This window comes from Bufo gargarizans, chromosome 8 (genome assembly GCF_014858855.1).
Source record: "Bufo gargarizans isolate SCDJY-AF-19 chromosome 8, ASM1485885v1, whole genome shotgun sequence".
Lineage (NCBI taxonomy): Eukaryota > Metazoa > Chordata > Amphibia > Anura > Bufonidae > Bufo > Bufo gargarizans.
The window spans coordinates 23,985,615-24,002,166 of NC_058087.1; the positions used below are offsets into that span (position 1 = coordinate 23,985,615).

The window sequence follows — 16,552 nt, forward strand, 5'->3', positions numbered from 1 at the left end:
TGGGGGTCGAGAGAAGGTTTGGAAGACCAAGAAAAATTTGAGAGACAGCTGCCCATAGGATTGCTCGAAAGGCAAATCAGAACCCCAGCTTGACTGCACAAGACCTTCAGGAAAATTTATCAGACTCTTGAGATACATTGTTCTACTTTTCAGCGACACTTGAATATGGCCTTCATGGAAGAGTCATCAGAAGTAAACCTCTCCTGCGTCCTCACCACAAAATTCTGCGTCATAAGTTTGCAAAAGAACATCTAAGCAAGCCTGATGCATTTTCGAAACAAGGCCTGTGGACCAATGAGATTATCCCCTTTGTGACCAGCAGCGCTAATTTTTCAGCATAAGTAACACAATAACTTGATTCTCTGGGTCAGTACAATTACGGCAATGCCAAATACATGTCGTTATTTAATGTTTTACTACTTTTGTGCAATAAAACCCCTTTTTTTTTAAATAACTAAGTAAATCTTTTTGCATCCCAAGACCCATATTTTTTTTTTCTTTCTAAAGAGCTGTATGAGAGCTTGATTTTTGCAGGATAACTTGTAGTTTTCTTTGTTATAATTTTGGGGTACATAACACTTTTTGATTGCATTTTATTACTTTTTTGCTGACAACTAAGCAAAAAGTAGCAATTCTGGCATTTTGTTTGTTGTTGTTCTTTTTTTTACGACGTTCACCGTAGGAGGATATTTGCATAGTGCGGGTGGTTACGGACATGGCGATACCAGACTTGGGGAAATTTTTTATTTTTGCAACTTTTTCCATTGAAAAGCATTTTTTCAATGGAAAAAAAAAACATATTTCACATTTTTTTATGTAATAAATGGTTCTTTTTCTTTACTTTTTTTTTAACCAAATAATAGTCCCATAAGGGGACTATAATAGGCGATCTTTTGATCACTTCTAAAATACTATTATGAAAACCTCTATAATAGGAGGAAATGCTGCAGTAACCAGATCTGTCCACTACACGATGGATGGCGCTGTGTAGTTCTGATGCCGACTTCCAGCACCAGAGCTAGTTCTGAACAGCTGATTGGTGAGGGTGCAGCGTGTCGGACTTCTGCCAATCAAATATTGATGGCGAATCCTGTGGATAGGCCATACAATATGAAAATTCTAGAAACCCCTATAAGTTTGAGATTTAATGCTGGCCAACTTAAAGGCATTTTCCGACCTCAAAGCAATTTTAGTTATGCCCCCATTAGGATAAAAAGCCACTTGCCCATTCACGGTGCTCAGGGTCCAGTCCCTGGTCATTCTGATCCTCTGAAGTGTGACATCAAATCTGTCGTGCACAGCTGCAGCCATTTACTGACCTCAGTGGTGGAATGCCTTGTGGGAACAAGTCATGGATAAAGGACGAGGATAAAGAGCCCGGGAAATATACTGATGTAGTCATGGAGACTTATAGAATGAGATTGAGATACAGTACTCATCTCCTGCACCTTCTGTGTTCTTAAATTGCTACCTTCTAGCTACTAATCTTACAGAACTTGTCAGAGGCGAAGCTAGCCAAGCCCTGACCCTACCTATCCTTCAACATTAGCATTCATTGAAGTGTAAACATACTGCAGACAATTAGCATCTTCTGCATTTTACAAAAATATTCAGGTTCTGTCTTCAATTAGCAGGGCTGTATCTAGTGTGAATGATGGTCTCGTCAGGACGCCACCTCCTATATCGCCTATTAGCACATATGGATGTCATAGATAAGGATCCCCCATCCAGAATTTATGAACACTAAAGGCTGCATTACGTTCAGCAACATGTCAGGAGCGATACGTTCCTTCCCGGCAATCGACTGATTTTCTTACAGTAAATATGGCTGGTGGCAGGAGTAGGATGGAACTGAGCATGTGCGACCAACTCAGTAGGTGGACGTACACACTATTATACAGATTAAACACCAGGGGTCGCCATTATAATGAAGTGAAATAACATTTATAGGTGGCACAACCATTTTACATTGTGTTCACAAACCTTAATAGTTGATCATAGGACAGAGTCTGTGTAGGTGCAGAGATCCCCAACCTCTCATCCTCAGACCACAGTGCACGCGCCCTGTTCTAAGAAGACCCACGCACAATTCTTGTGGGATGTCGGGCGGTTGCCTCGGCAACTGAGCGGTCAGGTGAGAAGCAGCATTTGTCCCTGTCCAATGGGGTGGAAGAGAGAGGCACTGGGCGTTATATTCACTGTGAGGCGAGGCACCGCGAATCTACGTCTCACGCGTGTTGATGATTTAGAGATACTGTGTCACAAGATGTCTATCCCATATGTGTTTATGTGTGGCTGTGATGTGAGAGATAAAGAGATAGATAGAAAGACAGATAGATAGACAGATATGAGATAGATAGATAGGTAGATAGATTTGAAAGAAACATATAAGGCAAATCACTGAAATATAGATAGATATTAGAAGAACGAAAGAAAGAAAGAAAGAAAGAAAGAATAGATAATGAGATAGCTAGAATGATATATGTTGTTAATAATAATAGATATGAGATGAATTAATAGATAGATAGAAAATAGACATTAGATGGATAGATAATAAATAGATAATATACATTAGATAGATAGATATACATTAGATGGATGATAGATAGATAATAGATAGATAAATAGATAATATACATTAGATAGATAGATAAATTGATAGAAAATAGACAGACATTAGATAGATAGATAGATAATAGATAGATATATAGATAATAGATAGATGATAGATATATATATTTAGATAATAGACAGACATTAGATAGATAATAAATAGATAAATAGATAATATACATTAGATAGATAGATAGATAGATAGATAGATAGATAGATAGATAAATTGATAGATAGAAAATAGACAGACATTAGATAGATAGATAATAGAAAATAGACAGACGATAGATAGATAGATAGATAGATAGATAGATAGATAGATAGATAGATAGATAAATAGATAGAAATGTTTCTATGTTTTCCTCCGGTTCCTTCTTTTTTTCCTGCACATTTTTTCACACAATCTTCCATTGACTTATTTTTTTCTTTCTAACAAGAAGCTGGAATCCATGTGAACGGCGGCTCAGTCCCAGGCAGGAGCGTGGGACGCGTCCAATCAGAGCGCTGCCAGCAGGACGGGCTCAGGACTGCAGCCGGCACATGCCAGGTAATCAGCAGACTCCACAATGGACTGGGAGATGAATTAAAAGTGAGGGCTGGGGTGTGAGAGCAGCAGTCCAGGCTGAGCAGAGCTGTAGATGCGAGATACTCTGGATCCATTGGAGAAAGTGGCAGGCGCGGTGCGGTGGGTAAGGGCTGCCAGTGACATGCTTGGAGGTGTGCCCAGCCCCTAATGTAGCACTGAGAGCTGGATACTACTGTGCACTGCTGTCACACAGCTGCTTACATGGGGATGCTAGCAAGGAGATGAGCCTGGCTGCAGCTGACAATCTGGAATTAGCCCACAAGACAGCGGCAGCCCAACTTACAATGCACCTGTTTACTTAGGGCACAATACCTGGCAAAGTTGGGAGAACCAACACTACATCTCCTTTGGGTGCCCTGCATATTTTATTCTCTGACGCTAGGAGAACACTATGCCTTTAAGTTCTGCATGGGACCTAGGAAGAGGAATGAATCGTCCTGGGGTCACCGTCTGAGATAAAGGTAATGACTATTTTCAGCATTAAACCCTATTATAGATGTAGCAGAGTTGGCTGTGTCACTGAACTCATTGATGCATGAGCTGCTGTGACTAAGAGCTGTCAGTTTACCCGGAGTCCTACACTATGTAAAACAGATTTCTAATGACAAAGTCAGCTCTGCTACATCTGCATGTTGATTGCTCGGTAACATATGGTTCTTCTTGTCCTCAGGACGCTCACAGGACATTCCCAGAATACTCAATGTGGCTTTTGGTGAAAAGTAAAGACACAAGCTCATGAACTAATCTCCCAGACTCCTGAAACACCAAGATGGACCTACATTTCTTCTCTCTTCTCCTGGTCAAGTGTCTCCTTCATCTGGTAAGTCCATAGACAACTTTCTGAAGAAAACTAACAGACGATGGATGGACGGACGGACAAAAACATAGATAGATGATAGATAGATAGACTTACTACATTGCTTAATGAATTTCTTTAAGAATAACCACGGTAGAACAATTTCAGCTCTGCTACATCTGTATCTAGCACATGAAGTCTAGTTGTAGAGCCAGCACCCCTGACCTGGGGCAGCTCCTGGTCCTGATAAATATTTCATGTCTGTATTCGGCACATCTCTCGCTCACAAGGTGAGCGTGTGTTACCCGTGGTCGCCGCCGCCGCCGCTCTGCGTTGCCTCATTGTGCAGCAGTCAGGTTTCTTCACGGTGTCATTGAAGTTCCTGAAACGACAGATATTTCTTTTTGAATTGTTGCACGTCTGTTCTCTTGAGTTCGGTAGGAAGGAGATACAAAGTACAGAGTCACCGAGAAAGAAATCTACAGATACTGTCAAATTCCATCCATATTATATGTTTAGGATATAGACTTGAAATAATCTATCTAATATCTATCTAGTTATCTAATTATCTATCTCCGAGCTATCTCCTATCTATCTAATATTTATCTACTGTATCTATCTATCTATTATCTATCTATCTATCCATTATCTATCTATCTATCTATCTATTATCTATCTATCTATCTATCTATCTATCTATCTAATTATCTACTGTATCTATCTTATATCTATCTCCTATCTATCTAATATTTATCTACTGTATCTAATATCTATCTAGTTATCTAATTATCTACTGTATCTATCTTATATCTTTCTAATATTTATCTATCTATCTATCTCATATCTATTAGCTATCTATCTATCTATCTATCTATCTATCCATTATCTATCTATCTATCTATCTATCTATCTCATATCTATTATCTATCTATCTATTATATATCTATCTCATATCTATTATCTATCTATCTAGTTAAAAGGGGTTCATTTGATTATTATGTTTTATTACAGATTTCCTAAGTTATTTATATGATCTTTGTGCCCAATATTTCTTATCTACTACTTAAAATAGTGTTTTGTCACCCCATGTTTAAAACGTATATCAATAGTAGATATAGATAGATGATAGAGATAGATGGATGGATAGATAGATAATCAGGCCAGGCCTATAATACCCCCTGCAGACTGGTGTCATATAATGTCCATATAACCCCCCCCCCCCCCCCTGTGGTTCTGCTGGCCCAACCTTACCACGTGGCCTAATCTCAGTTCAGTAGAACCACAGGGAGTCCAGTTGTTGCGGCGGTGACAGATAGCGGTTTTATTATGACTGTTTTTAACCAGCCTTAGCAGCAGATATATAGCTTAGTGGAATTTAAAGATCATCAACTATATAGTTATAGCATGTGCAGCAGAGCCAAATTTGTTATTTGGTCATATCCCAATCTGGCATGGGTATCCAAATGTATAACCAGTGTAGGCCTAAAACGTTAATCACAAATTCAGCTCTGCTACATCTATATGTACCGGTGTGATTATACGCAACAGTCTGTTCTAATCTGATTATTATTACTACATGGTAATATTTCATCTTGTTGCCCCTGCCCAGTATCTCAGTCCCCTAGCCAAGGTAGAATGTATCTCAGTCCCCCACGCCCAGCAAGCTGAAATACTTCTCTCTTGCAAGAGTGTGTTTAGGCTCCTCGGTGACGTCTCCTTGATTTCTGTCTCCATCCATCTTGCTGCCATCATCTTCTTCTGATACAAATATTCTGCGACATTGGACGCCAGTGTCTCCTGATATAGCAGAGGTGAACCTGTGCTCAAAATGGAAGCAAGTAAATCTCATTCTGGGGCCCGGGACGCCCTCATTAAGGACAGGACTAAGGGTGACTCATGGGTGACTTGTCTACCCTATATGATATTCACCCTTCATAATGTCCATCTTACATAATGTCCACCCTACATAATGTGCACCCTACATAATGTCCATCTTACATAATGTCCACCCTACATGATGTCAACCCTACATAATGTCCACCCTACATGATGTCCATCCTACATGATGTCCATCCTACATGATGTCCACCCTACATAATGTCCACCCTACATAATGTGCACCCTACATGATGTCAACCCTACATGATGTCAACCCTACATAATGTCCACCCTACATGATGTCCACCCTACATAATGTCCATCCTACATAAAGTCCAACTTACATAATGTCCACCCTACATGATGTCCACCCTACATGATGTCTACCCTACATAATGTCCACCCTAAATAATGTCCATCCTACATAAAGTCCAACTTACATAATGTCCACCCTACATAATGTCCACCCTACATGATATCGACCCTACATAATGTCTACCCTACATAATGTCTACCCTACATAATGTCTACCCTACATAATGTCCACCCTACATGAGGTCTACCCTACATGATGGTACAGATAGAGGGAGAGGACCATGAACTACGCTTTATAGAGCCAGTCACCTGTTGATTTATCCACATCTTCTGCAGTATAGCTGGTCATATACATTAGATAGCTGTCAACTGAAATCTCAGGGAGAGAGGAGGCCATCATATACCTGATGTGTAAGAGCAGCTTAACGGAGGTCAAAATATAGACGGGAAACATAAAAGTCCCCAAAAATCTATTCATCTGCTATCTATCTATCTATCTATCTATCTATCTTCTATTATCTATCTATCTATCCATCTTATATTATCTATCTATCTATCTATCTATCCATCTTATATTATCTATCTATCTATCCTATCTCATATCTATTTATCTATTTCATATCTATCTATCTATCTATCTATCTATCTCATATCTATCTTCTATTATTTATCTATCTATCTAGCTAATCAAATCAAATCAGCTTTATTGGCAGGACTAAATACATTTTAGCATTGCCAAAGCAAGTAGGAAATAATTGGGTAGGATTGGGGGATGGGGACACGTCCAGGGTGGGGGTATAGGAGTCCATGGTATATCAGGCTCCTCTCAGTCTATGGCAGGCAGTAATATATTGTGCTGCTGTGGCCGCTGTGTTCTCCTCTTCCCCCAGCAGTATGGAGAGTCTCTCTTCCTCCTCCTCCATGGAGGTGAAGTCTGGGCAGAGATCAGACAGTCTCCTGAAGTCAGTCTCCCTCACTGCTGAGTATTTGGGGCACCGCAGCAGGAAATATCTATCTATCTATCTATCTTTCTATCTATCTATATCTCTTTCTCATATCTATCTATCTATCTATCTATCTATTTATTACTTCCCATAGCACCTGTATACTGGATACATATATATACTGGGTGTTTGTGGGCCCCTTTGGTCTCCTGGGTCTGGGTGTTACACATGTAATAGTCTGCGGTGTTGGTTGATAGTGGAATGAATCTGCACGAGAGCCGCACGGGTGTCGGGAACATCTTGACATCCAGACATTGTAAAACTTTTCCCTTCTTCTGCGTCCTGCATCTTCTGCTGCAGCCGCACTTACCTAAACCGAGGTGTAAAAAAAAACGTAATAAATAAATGAAGGGAACCTTGAAGAGATTAAACACCCTCTTAAAGAGGCGATTTCTCATCCGACTACATGAGTTGATTGATTAGTTCCCCGAGAACTCGTGTGTCATTATTAATCCGCCTCTGGATTGTGCTCGCAGTGTAATGGGGGGGGGGGGGGGCACAATGAATTAGAGAACTGCAGTCCGGCGATAAGAGGAACAGTTCTTTCAAAACTGGCAGATTGGCGGACAATGGCGTCCTGTTTACCGTCCCCACATTGCACTGGAGGGGCTTTTCTTTGCCGCTTGATGAACAGAAGACTGAGATGCACATGTTCTCTGTAGCTTTGGGGGATGGAAATGATAAAAAAAGACTTGCGGCGGTGTATATGTCACATTGAGCGATTTTACTTTGCAGAATTTCCAGAACAAGGCGCTAAGAAAAAACCTCTCTAAATAGTGAAATTCCCATAATCTGGCATTTAATAATCCAGCACTCGGACCCAGAAGCAGAACAAGGTTAGGCTGGGTTCACACACAGTTTTTTTTGGCATTTTTCCTGTTTGTTTTGTTGTTTATCTGTAACTTTTTTTTTAACCATTTTTCACAGCATTTTTTAGTAAAAAACAAAAAAAAACTTCCAGATTTTTCTGAATTCTGAAACCCGGTACAAATATATGTATTTTTTTTTAATGTTTTTTCTCTTCACTTGCAGTGCGTTTTTTGGATCCATGCTCTGGCTGGGATGTTATATTTTTTGGGGGGCTCATTTGCTTGTGCCGTAGACATCCAATGTTTTTTATGCCAGAAAAAGTGCAGAGGGCGGTGTAAAAAGAGGCTCAGTTGCATTTAAAACTCGCTCATAAACACAGCTTGTGACTTTTTAAAACCACTTTGTTGGTGCAAGGCAGATGATAAATCCACCCCCATCGTGCAGATTTGCAACATTTTGATGGGAATTCTACCATTTTCCAACAATTTTTACACCGTTTTGTAGAAGAAGAGCAGGAAGTACTGAATCTGCCCAGCTCTGCAGGAACCTGCAACTTTGTTAGCAAAAAGTAGCAATTTCGATTACTGCGTGTAATTTTTCATGAGTTTACGCTTCTCTGGGTATGCTTACATCATCGCCTATATTTGCGTCTTTTCTATGGAACACATTCATGAATGTGACGGGCCTAAAGCCGCTTTATTAACCACGCCCACTTGATCTCAGCAGATTTCTATTTTGCCGCGAATGCTTCCTTATGGTGTGAATACTGATGTTAATATGTGATCAATTTGGCGCAAACTGTATGAATTATAATTTTGGCAGATTTTGGCACTGATTGGTAAGTCTCCCCTTTAGGGCTCATGCACACGAACTTATTTTCTTTCCGTGTCCGTTCAAATTTTTTTTTGCGGACCATATGCGGAACCATTTATTTCAATGAGTGCGCAAAAAAACAGAAGTTACTTTGCGTGCATTCCGTTTCCGTATGTCCGTTCTGCAAAAAAATAGAACATGTCCTATTATTGTCCGCATTACGGACAAGGATAGAACTGTTCTATTCTGCAAAATACGGAATGCACACGGATGTCATCCGAATTTTTTGCGGATCCGTTTTTTACGGACCGTGAAATACATACGGTCGTGTGCATGAGCCCTCAGCCAACATGCTCAACATTGGGAGGGGCTCATATGAAAGGGCAGAGCTTTGACAGAAGGTAGGGCCTAAGGTGAGCCATTTTGCGACTATCAGTAACGGAAGCGGTTTTATTGAACCCTGCCGGATCCAGCAAAAAACGCTAGTGTGAAAGTTACTTTTGAGACTTTTGAGACAGATCTTGACACCAGAATTGTGGTGCACAATGGCGCACGTTAAGTCTGCCCCTTTTCCACAAAGCCCTGCTCTTTCCGCTAAGCCTCATCCCTTGTTGTGCATGTCAGAAAAAAGAGTAGAAACACTGGGGCACATTTACTAAGAGAGGCTTTTTATGTCGGTCTTAGTTTCCCCCTCTGCGCTGCCGCTAGATCGTCTAATTTATGATGAGGCTTGCACGTGTGGTAGTCCGTGCGTCTGGAGCAAAAAGTAGGCCAGCCCCTGTTTCCAGGCGCAAATGTCAGTAAGGGCTCATGCACACGACCGTATGTATTTTGCGGTCCGCAAAAAAAACGGATCCGCAAAAAATACAGATGACTTCCGTGTGCATTCTGTATTTTCCGAAACGGAACAGCTGGCCCCTAATAGAACAGTCCTATCCCTGTCCGTAATGCGAACAATAATAGGACATGTTCTATTTTTTTGCAGAACAGACATACGGACACGGAATGCACACAGAGAAAGTTCCTTTTTTTTTGCGGACACATTGAAATGAATGGTTCCGCATACGGTCCGCCAAAAAACAGAACAGACACGGATAGAAAACACGCCCCCACCCTGCCGATATCACACCCAACTGGTTAACACAATGCAAAACAGGCCAATGCGACAAATTATTGTCACATGGCCGGACACAAAAGGGAACCTGCGACACTTTTTACATCTAAAAATGTTACAAATCCATCAGTAAATGTGTCCCACTAGATGTACCAAATTGCTCTAATTTGTGCCACTTCTTACACAGATTTTTGGAAGAGACACAATAGTAATTCTGGGCCACTATTTAAAGAAATAGCCACAGAAATGCCAGAAAAACAGTGAAAACAATGCATGTACTATACTATATGCAGAAAAAGCCACAAAACACCTCACAAATTCCATAAAATGCATGTATGAAAACACACTATTTATAAAATGAAAGGCTATAAAGAGACTATAAAACTACTCCTCAAGGTGTGGGCTACAACTAGGACATGGTTGAAGGTTAAGGGTTCACTTACATTTACGCCTCTTTGGCATAATGTGTATTTACAAAGGCTGGATGATATTGCAGCCGACACATTTTGGCAGAAGAATAAAATTTTATATATTTCACAGGTAGCTAAAGATAGAGAAATTAAACCCTTTATAGAAATGACACATAATATAAAAAATCTTTCATGGTTTAGGTATTTTCAATTGCGATCTGTATTATCTAGTTTGGATGATAAGCGGTTGTTGGATATAGATAATTCATCTTTTCTGAATGATTGGGTAGGGGGTACACTGTCTAGAATAAAAATTTCATATACAGACGTGGACAAAATTGTTGGTACCCTTTGGTCAATGAAAGAAAAAGTCACAATGGTCACAGAAATAACTTTAATCTGACAAAAGTAATAATAAATTAAAATTCTATAAATGTTAACCAATGAAAGTCAGACATTGTTTTTCAACCATGCTTCAACAGAATTATGTAAAAAAATAAACTCATGAAACAGGCATGGACAAAAATGATGGTACCCCTAGAAAACACAGAACATAATGTGACCAAAGGGACATGTTAATTCAAGGTGTGTCCACTAATTAGCATCACAGGTGTCTACAACCTTGTAATCAGCCATTGGGCCTATATATATGGCTCCAGGTAATCACTGTGTTGTTTGGTGATATGGTGTGTACCACACTCGACATGGACCAGAGGAAGCAAAGGAAAGAGCTGTCTCAAGAGATCAGAAAGAAAATTATAGACAAGCATGTTAAAGGTAAAGGCTATAAGACCATCTCCAAGCAACTAGATGTTCCTGTGAGTACAGTTGCACATATTATTCATAAGTTTAAGATCCATGGGACTGTAGCCAACCTCCCTGGACGTGGCCGCAGGAGGAAAATTGATGACAAATCTAAGAGACGGATAATCCGAATGGTAACAAAAGAGCCTAGAAAGACTTCTAAAGAGATTCAAGGTGAACTTCATGCTCAAGGAACATCAGTGTCAGATCGCACCATCCGTCGTTGTTTGAGCCAAAGTGGACTACATGGGAGACGACCAAGGAGGACACCATTGTTGAAAACGAATCATAAAAAAGCAAGACTGGAATATGCCAAACTACATGTTGACAAGCCACAAAGCTTCTGGGAGAATGTCCTGTGGACAGATGAGACAAAAATCGAAGTTTTTGCCAAGGCACATCAGCTGTATGTTCACAGACGAAAAAATGAAGCATATCAAGAAAAGAACACTGTCCCTACTGTGAAACATGGAGGAGGCTCTGTTATGTTCTGGGGCTGCTTTGCTGCGTCTGGCACAGGGTGTCTTGAATCTGTGCAGGGTACAATGAAATCTCAAGACTATCAAGGAATTCTAGAGAGAAATGTACTAGCCAGTGTCAGAAAGCTTGGTCTCAGTCGCAGGTCATGGGTCTTGCAACAGGACAATGACCCAAAACACACCGCTAAAAACACCCAAGAATGGCTAAGAGGAAAAAATTGGACTATTCTAAAGTGGCCTTCTATGAGCCCTGACCTCAATCCTATTGAGCATCTTTGGAAGGAGCTGAAACATGCAGTCTGGAAAAGGCACCCTTCAAACCGGACACAACTGGAGCAGTTTGCTCATGAGGAGTGGGCCAAAATACCTGCTGAGAGGTGCAGATGTCTCATTGACAGTTACAGGAAGCGTTTGATTGCAGTGATTGCCTCAAAAGGTTGCGCAACAAAATATTAAGTTAGGGGTACCATCATTTTTGTCCATGCCTGTTTCATGAGTTTATTTTTTTACATAATTCTGTTGAAGCATGGTTGAAAAACAATGTCTGACTTTCATTGGTTAACATTTATAGAATTTTAATTTATTATTACTTTTGTCAGATTAAAGTTATTTCTGTGACCATTGTGACTTTTTCTTTCATTGACCAAAGGGTACCAACAATTTTGTCCACGTCTGTATATATAAGTTATTACTTAAGGTACGGTTTAGTGATATACACTCACCAGGACAAAAAGCGTGGGATGTGGATTGTCCGAATTTACAAATAGAAGGGTGGGAGAATATTTTTGGGAATTTATCTTTATTATCCCAGAACTTTAACCATGTTCTAATACAATTCTATATTTGCCACAGATTATATATTACTCCCCTATGGATGAATAAATGCGGGTTAAGAGACACGTCCAACTGTCCCAAATGTGACACTGTGGGAGCAGACTTTCTCCATATGATATGGACCTGTCCAGAACTTATAAATTACTGGAATAGTATCAATAATTGTATTATGTATAAACTAAAAATTCGAATTCCTTTTGAACCACAAGTATTTGTTCTTAATGATCTTTCCAAACTAAAAAATCACAAGTATCAAAAGATCTTCCTGAGCAGAATACTGATGTTGGCTAGAGTTTTGATCAGTCGGACCTGGTTTGCCCGATCCACTCCAGACATAAATACATGGATAAATTTAATTGATAAGGTAAAGAACTACGAGAAAATTATATATAGACGGAGAGAAATTGAATACCAATGGAGTAGGATATGGGGTGGTTGGAGGTCTGATTAGCTGAGGTCAAGTTGTTTTATATATAGGGGTCCTACTTTGACGCACCACAAATCGGGGGGGAGGGAGGGGAGGGTTTTTCTAAATGTTATGAAAAGACGAGTTGAATATATTTATATTTATATATAATTAGTTGGGTCACTAAGAATTGAGAGATTGTAAAAACTTTTTATTGCAAATGTTTTGTAGTTTTCCCAATAAATTTTTTTTGAAAGCAAAAAAATAAAAAAAATAAAAAAATAAAATAAAATGAAAGCCAAACAAAAATGCATGTACTAAAGCACATAGTTTGAAAAAAATGCCACAAAACACGAACATTTTTGAGAAACAAAGATACATTTTACTCATCTTTGGCGGTTATATCAGAAATTTAAATCTATAATTTGTGCATGTTAATTTCTGTTACAGGCAAAAAAAGTCATAAATGATAACGCAACTTTTTCTGCTGCATAAAATTTGTGTAAAGCTGTTGATAAATTGCCTGAATTCCACCATGAAAAAGTTTAAAATTTTGGTGGATGCCATTTCTTACATAACATTGTGTAAAATGGGTGTGGTTAGCTATGTCAATTAGGTGTATGTCAGATTAAAGGCTATGGGCACCTTTGGGGACAATTTTTTTTTAGCATTCTATTTTACTCATTGTTGGCGGAAAATCGTTTTTTCTCATTGGTCTTTATTAAAAATGTTCAACAGTTTTTCTTCTACGGCCTTTCAGTGTACCTGCTCTGTCAGCTGGATCTGTAGCCCTTATCTCTGATCTCCTGACAGCTCATAGACTCATTATAGCTACTGTACAGTCTTATCAGCTGATAAGAATTTGGCTCTAGTGAGTATTTGTGTCAGGAGATCAGAGATAAGGTCTTCAGATCCAGCCAACAGAGCAGTGTAAAGCAGAAAGAAATTCTCTGCAGATACACTGAAAGTGAAGGCTGTAGAAGAAAAACAGTTGAAAATTTTTAATAAAGACCAATGAAATAATAGATTTTTAGATCAAAATGAGTAAAGTGCAATGATAAAAAAAAAATGAATCCAAAGTTGTCATTAACCTTTAAGTCTGGGGCTGCACAGCAGCATGTGTCATGTGAGCAACTACCAGGCCCTACCATGCAGTATATCTGGTTTAATAGGGTTGATACTGCTGAAAAGGTGCTTGTTAATCCCAGTTTAGAGGAATCTTATTGACTATACTGTAGCTACAGGTGACCATACACCCTAACTTCAGGGGTTGGGTCATCTCAGACATTGACCGGATATCGCTAGGATTTGCCATCAATGTTACGCAGGTGCAGGTCCCATCTTTGGCGCACGCTGCAATCTCCAGAACGAGCCCCCAAAGTAAAAGAAAAGCACAGCGCACGGGCACTGGTGCTCTCCATTCAACGCTATGGAAGTTCCTAAAATAGCTTTAGCAAACGCGCTTGGCTGTTTTCGGGAAGTCTCATAGTGGTGAATGGAGGGCACTGGGAGCAAGGGCGGCCACTGGTCCATTTATCACTATGAGACCGCCAGAAATAGCAGAATCGGCACTTGGCTATTTTTGGAATTTCCATAGCGGTGAACAGAGGGTGGCGGCACATGCGCAGATACTCTATGTTTACTTCGAGGGCCCCTTTCTGGAGATAGGAGCGAGTCACAGAGGTTAGACTCATACCTATCTGACTTATCAGTCTTGCCGCCATTTGTTGATACCGCCGTGCTGTGTCTTTTATTAGGGCTCATTCACACGACTGTAGGGTTTTGCATTGCCTGCAAATTGCAGATCTGCGAAACACGGATACCGGCCCGTGTGCGTTCTGCAATTTATGGGCCGCACATGGCCGCCATTATGATAGAAATTTTATTTTTGTCTGCAATAGCGGGCAAGAATAGGACATGCTCTATCTTTTTTTGCAGGGCCGCAGAACGGAACTACGGATGTGGACAGAGCACTGTGACTAGATTGGGGCGGATTGTGAGCCTCCATGTAATTGCTGGGAGGGAGATGGTTGGAAAATGGGAAGCCAACTGTCTGACTACTTTGGAGGTTGGATGCTATGTTGAGCACAATTGATTGCTAGAAGGATGATGGGAAGCAAGCTTTCTGACTACTTTTGGGGGGTGGAGGGGATGGTGACCCTACATGTGGTTACTGGGGAGGACAATGGGGAACTATATTTGTGAGTAATTTGGGGGATGTGGGAAGTGACGAGCCTGAAAGTGATTGCTAGGGGAATAGAGGACAAGCTTTCTGACCACTTTGGGTGGTAGACTGGGGATACGGTGAGCCTGCATGTGATTGCTGGGGGGGAGACGATGGGGAACTAGTTATGTGACTAGTTTGGGGGTGGTGGGAGGATGGTTAGCCTGAACGAGATTGCTGGGGATGGAGGCAGATTATGATGAGAAACCAGCTTTCTGACTGCTTTCAGAGATGGGGCGGAGTGGCGATCCTGAAAGTGATTGCTAGGGGGATGGAAAACAAGCCTTCTGACTACTTGGATGGGTGGGGGGAGGTTGGTGTAAGGGATGATGAGCTTGCATGTAATTGGTGGGGGGGGGGGGCGATGATGAGGAACTAGTTTTGTAATTAGTTTGGGGGTGACAGGAGGATGGTGAGCCTGTACATGATTGCTGAAGGCTTCATATCATGGGAAACCAACTTTCGGACTATTTTAGCAGATCGAGAAAGTGGCGGGCCTGAAAGTAAATGTTGGGGAGATGGACAACCAACTTTCTGACAACTTTGGAGTGGGGGTGGGGGGTGGAGAGGTGACAAGGTGCGGTTCACAGCGAAGTGTGTTGTTTGTGCAGGCTGGCTGCAGGCCCCTTGAGTACTGGCTGCAGGCCGAAATCCTGTGCAGACTGGTTTGCTAGGGGCTGCGTTCTGGCTGCGGTGTTGCTAGTGTGTTCCTTTCCCATGTACGTGTGTACCCCTTTGACTGTATCTGTGTCTGTTCTAGTATTCTGTTTCGGTGTTCCTGGTTGCCATAGGCAACGCCCGGTACTGCAGCCTTGCGCTGTGTTCCGGTTCCCTGACCTGTAAGGGTTAATTCCCCTGAGTTGCTCACAGGTGCACTCGTTGGGCGGGTTTATCTCCCTGTGATCCGTGTTTCTGGGTCAGTCTTCCTGGTTCTGTTCTGTGAGTCTGTTCCTTGCTATGTCTTGTTATGCCCCTTGCTGCTGATCCTTGGGGTTCTGTCTGCCATACTTTGGTGTGGTTCTGCCTTGCTCTGCATTGTTGTTTTCGTTCTGTTTGTATGCCATGTACTGTCCTTGTCAGTTCCTGTCCATGTCCTATGTCTTGTCCATGTTTCGCCTAGCAGTGCGTAACTGCGTCTGTTATTCAGTTTCTGCCTTTGTTCTGTATGTCCGTCTGCCTGTGGAAGTGGGTTCCTGGCTTCCCCGGAGGGGGAATCGCCATCCGTGTGCAGCTCTGCCTGGGGCCGTTTAGCTCCCACTGCTTGCGGCGCAGGTAACTGCTTCTGGCTCTGTCCTGTCTTTGCCTGGATTCCGTTCATGCCTAGTCACTGTTTGTACTGTCAGTACCTTCGTAGGTATCTCCTGGTCCTCCTGACCAGTTGCTACTGTACGGGTGTGGCTCTGGAGTGGCACCTGGCAGCTACCCTAATGGCAAAGTCTATCCCCACCATCAGGGGCCCTAGTGTA

General features: G+C 41.2%; 1 protein-coding gene across 1 annotated transcript in view; it reads left to right on the forward strand.

The window, feature by feature from the left end:
• The window catches only part of NXPH2 (neurexophilin 2), a 138,100-nt gene that overhangs the window by 14,977 nt on the left and 106,571 nt on the right, over positions 1-16,552 (forward strand). Inside the window, exons 2-4 of the mRNA XM_044304844.1 lie at positions 3,051-3,160; positions 3,502-3,660; positions 3,870-4,019. Coding sequence (XP_044160779.1) covers positions 3,969-4,019 — 51 coding nt within the window. The 5' untranslated portion in view covers positions 3,051-3,160; positions 3,502-3,660; positions 3,870-3,968. The remainder of the gene's footprint in view (positions 1-3,050; positions 3,161-3,501; positions 3,661-3,869; positions 4,020-16,552) is intronic.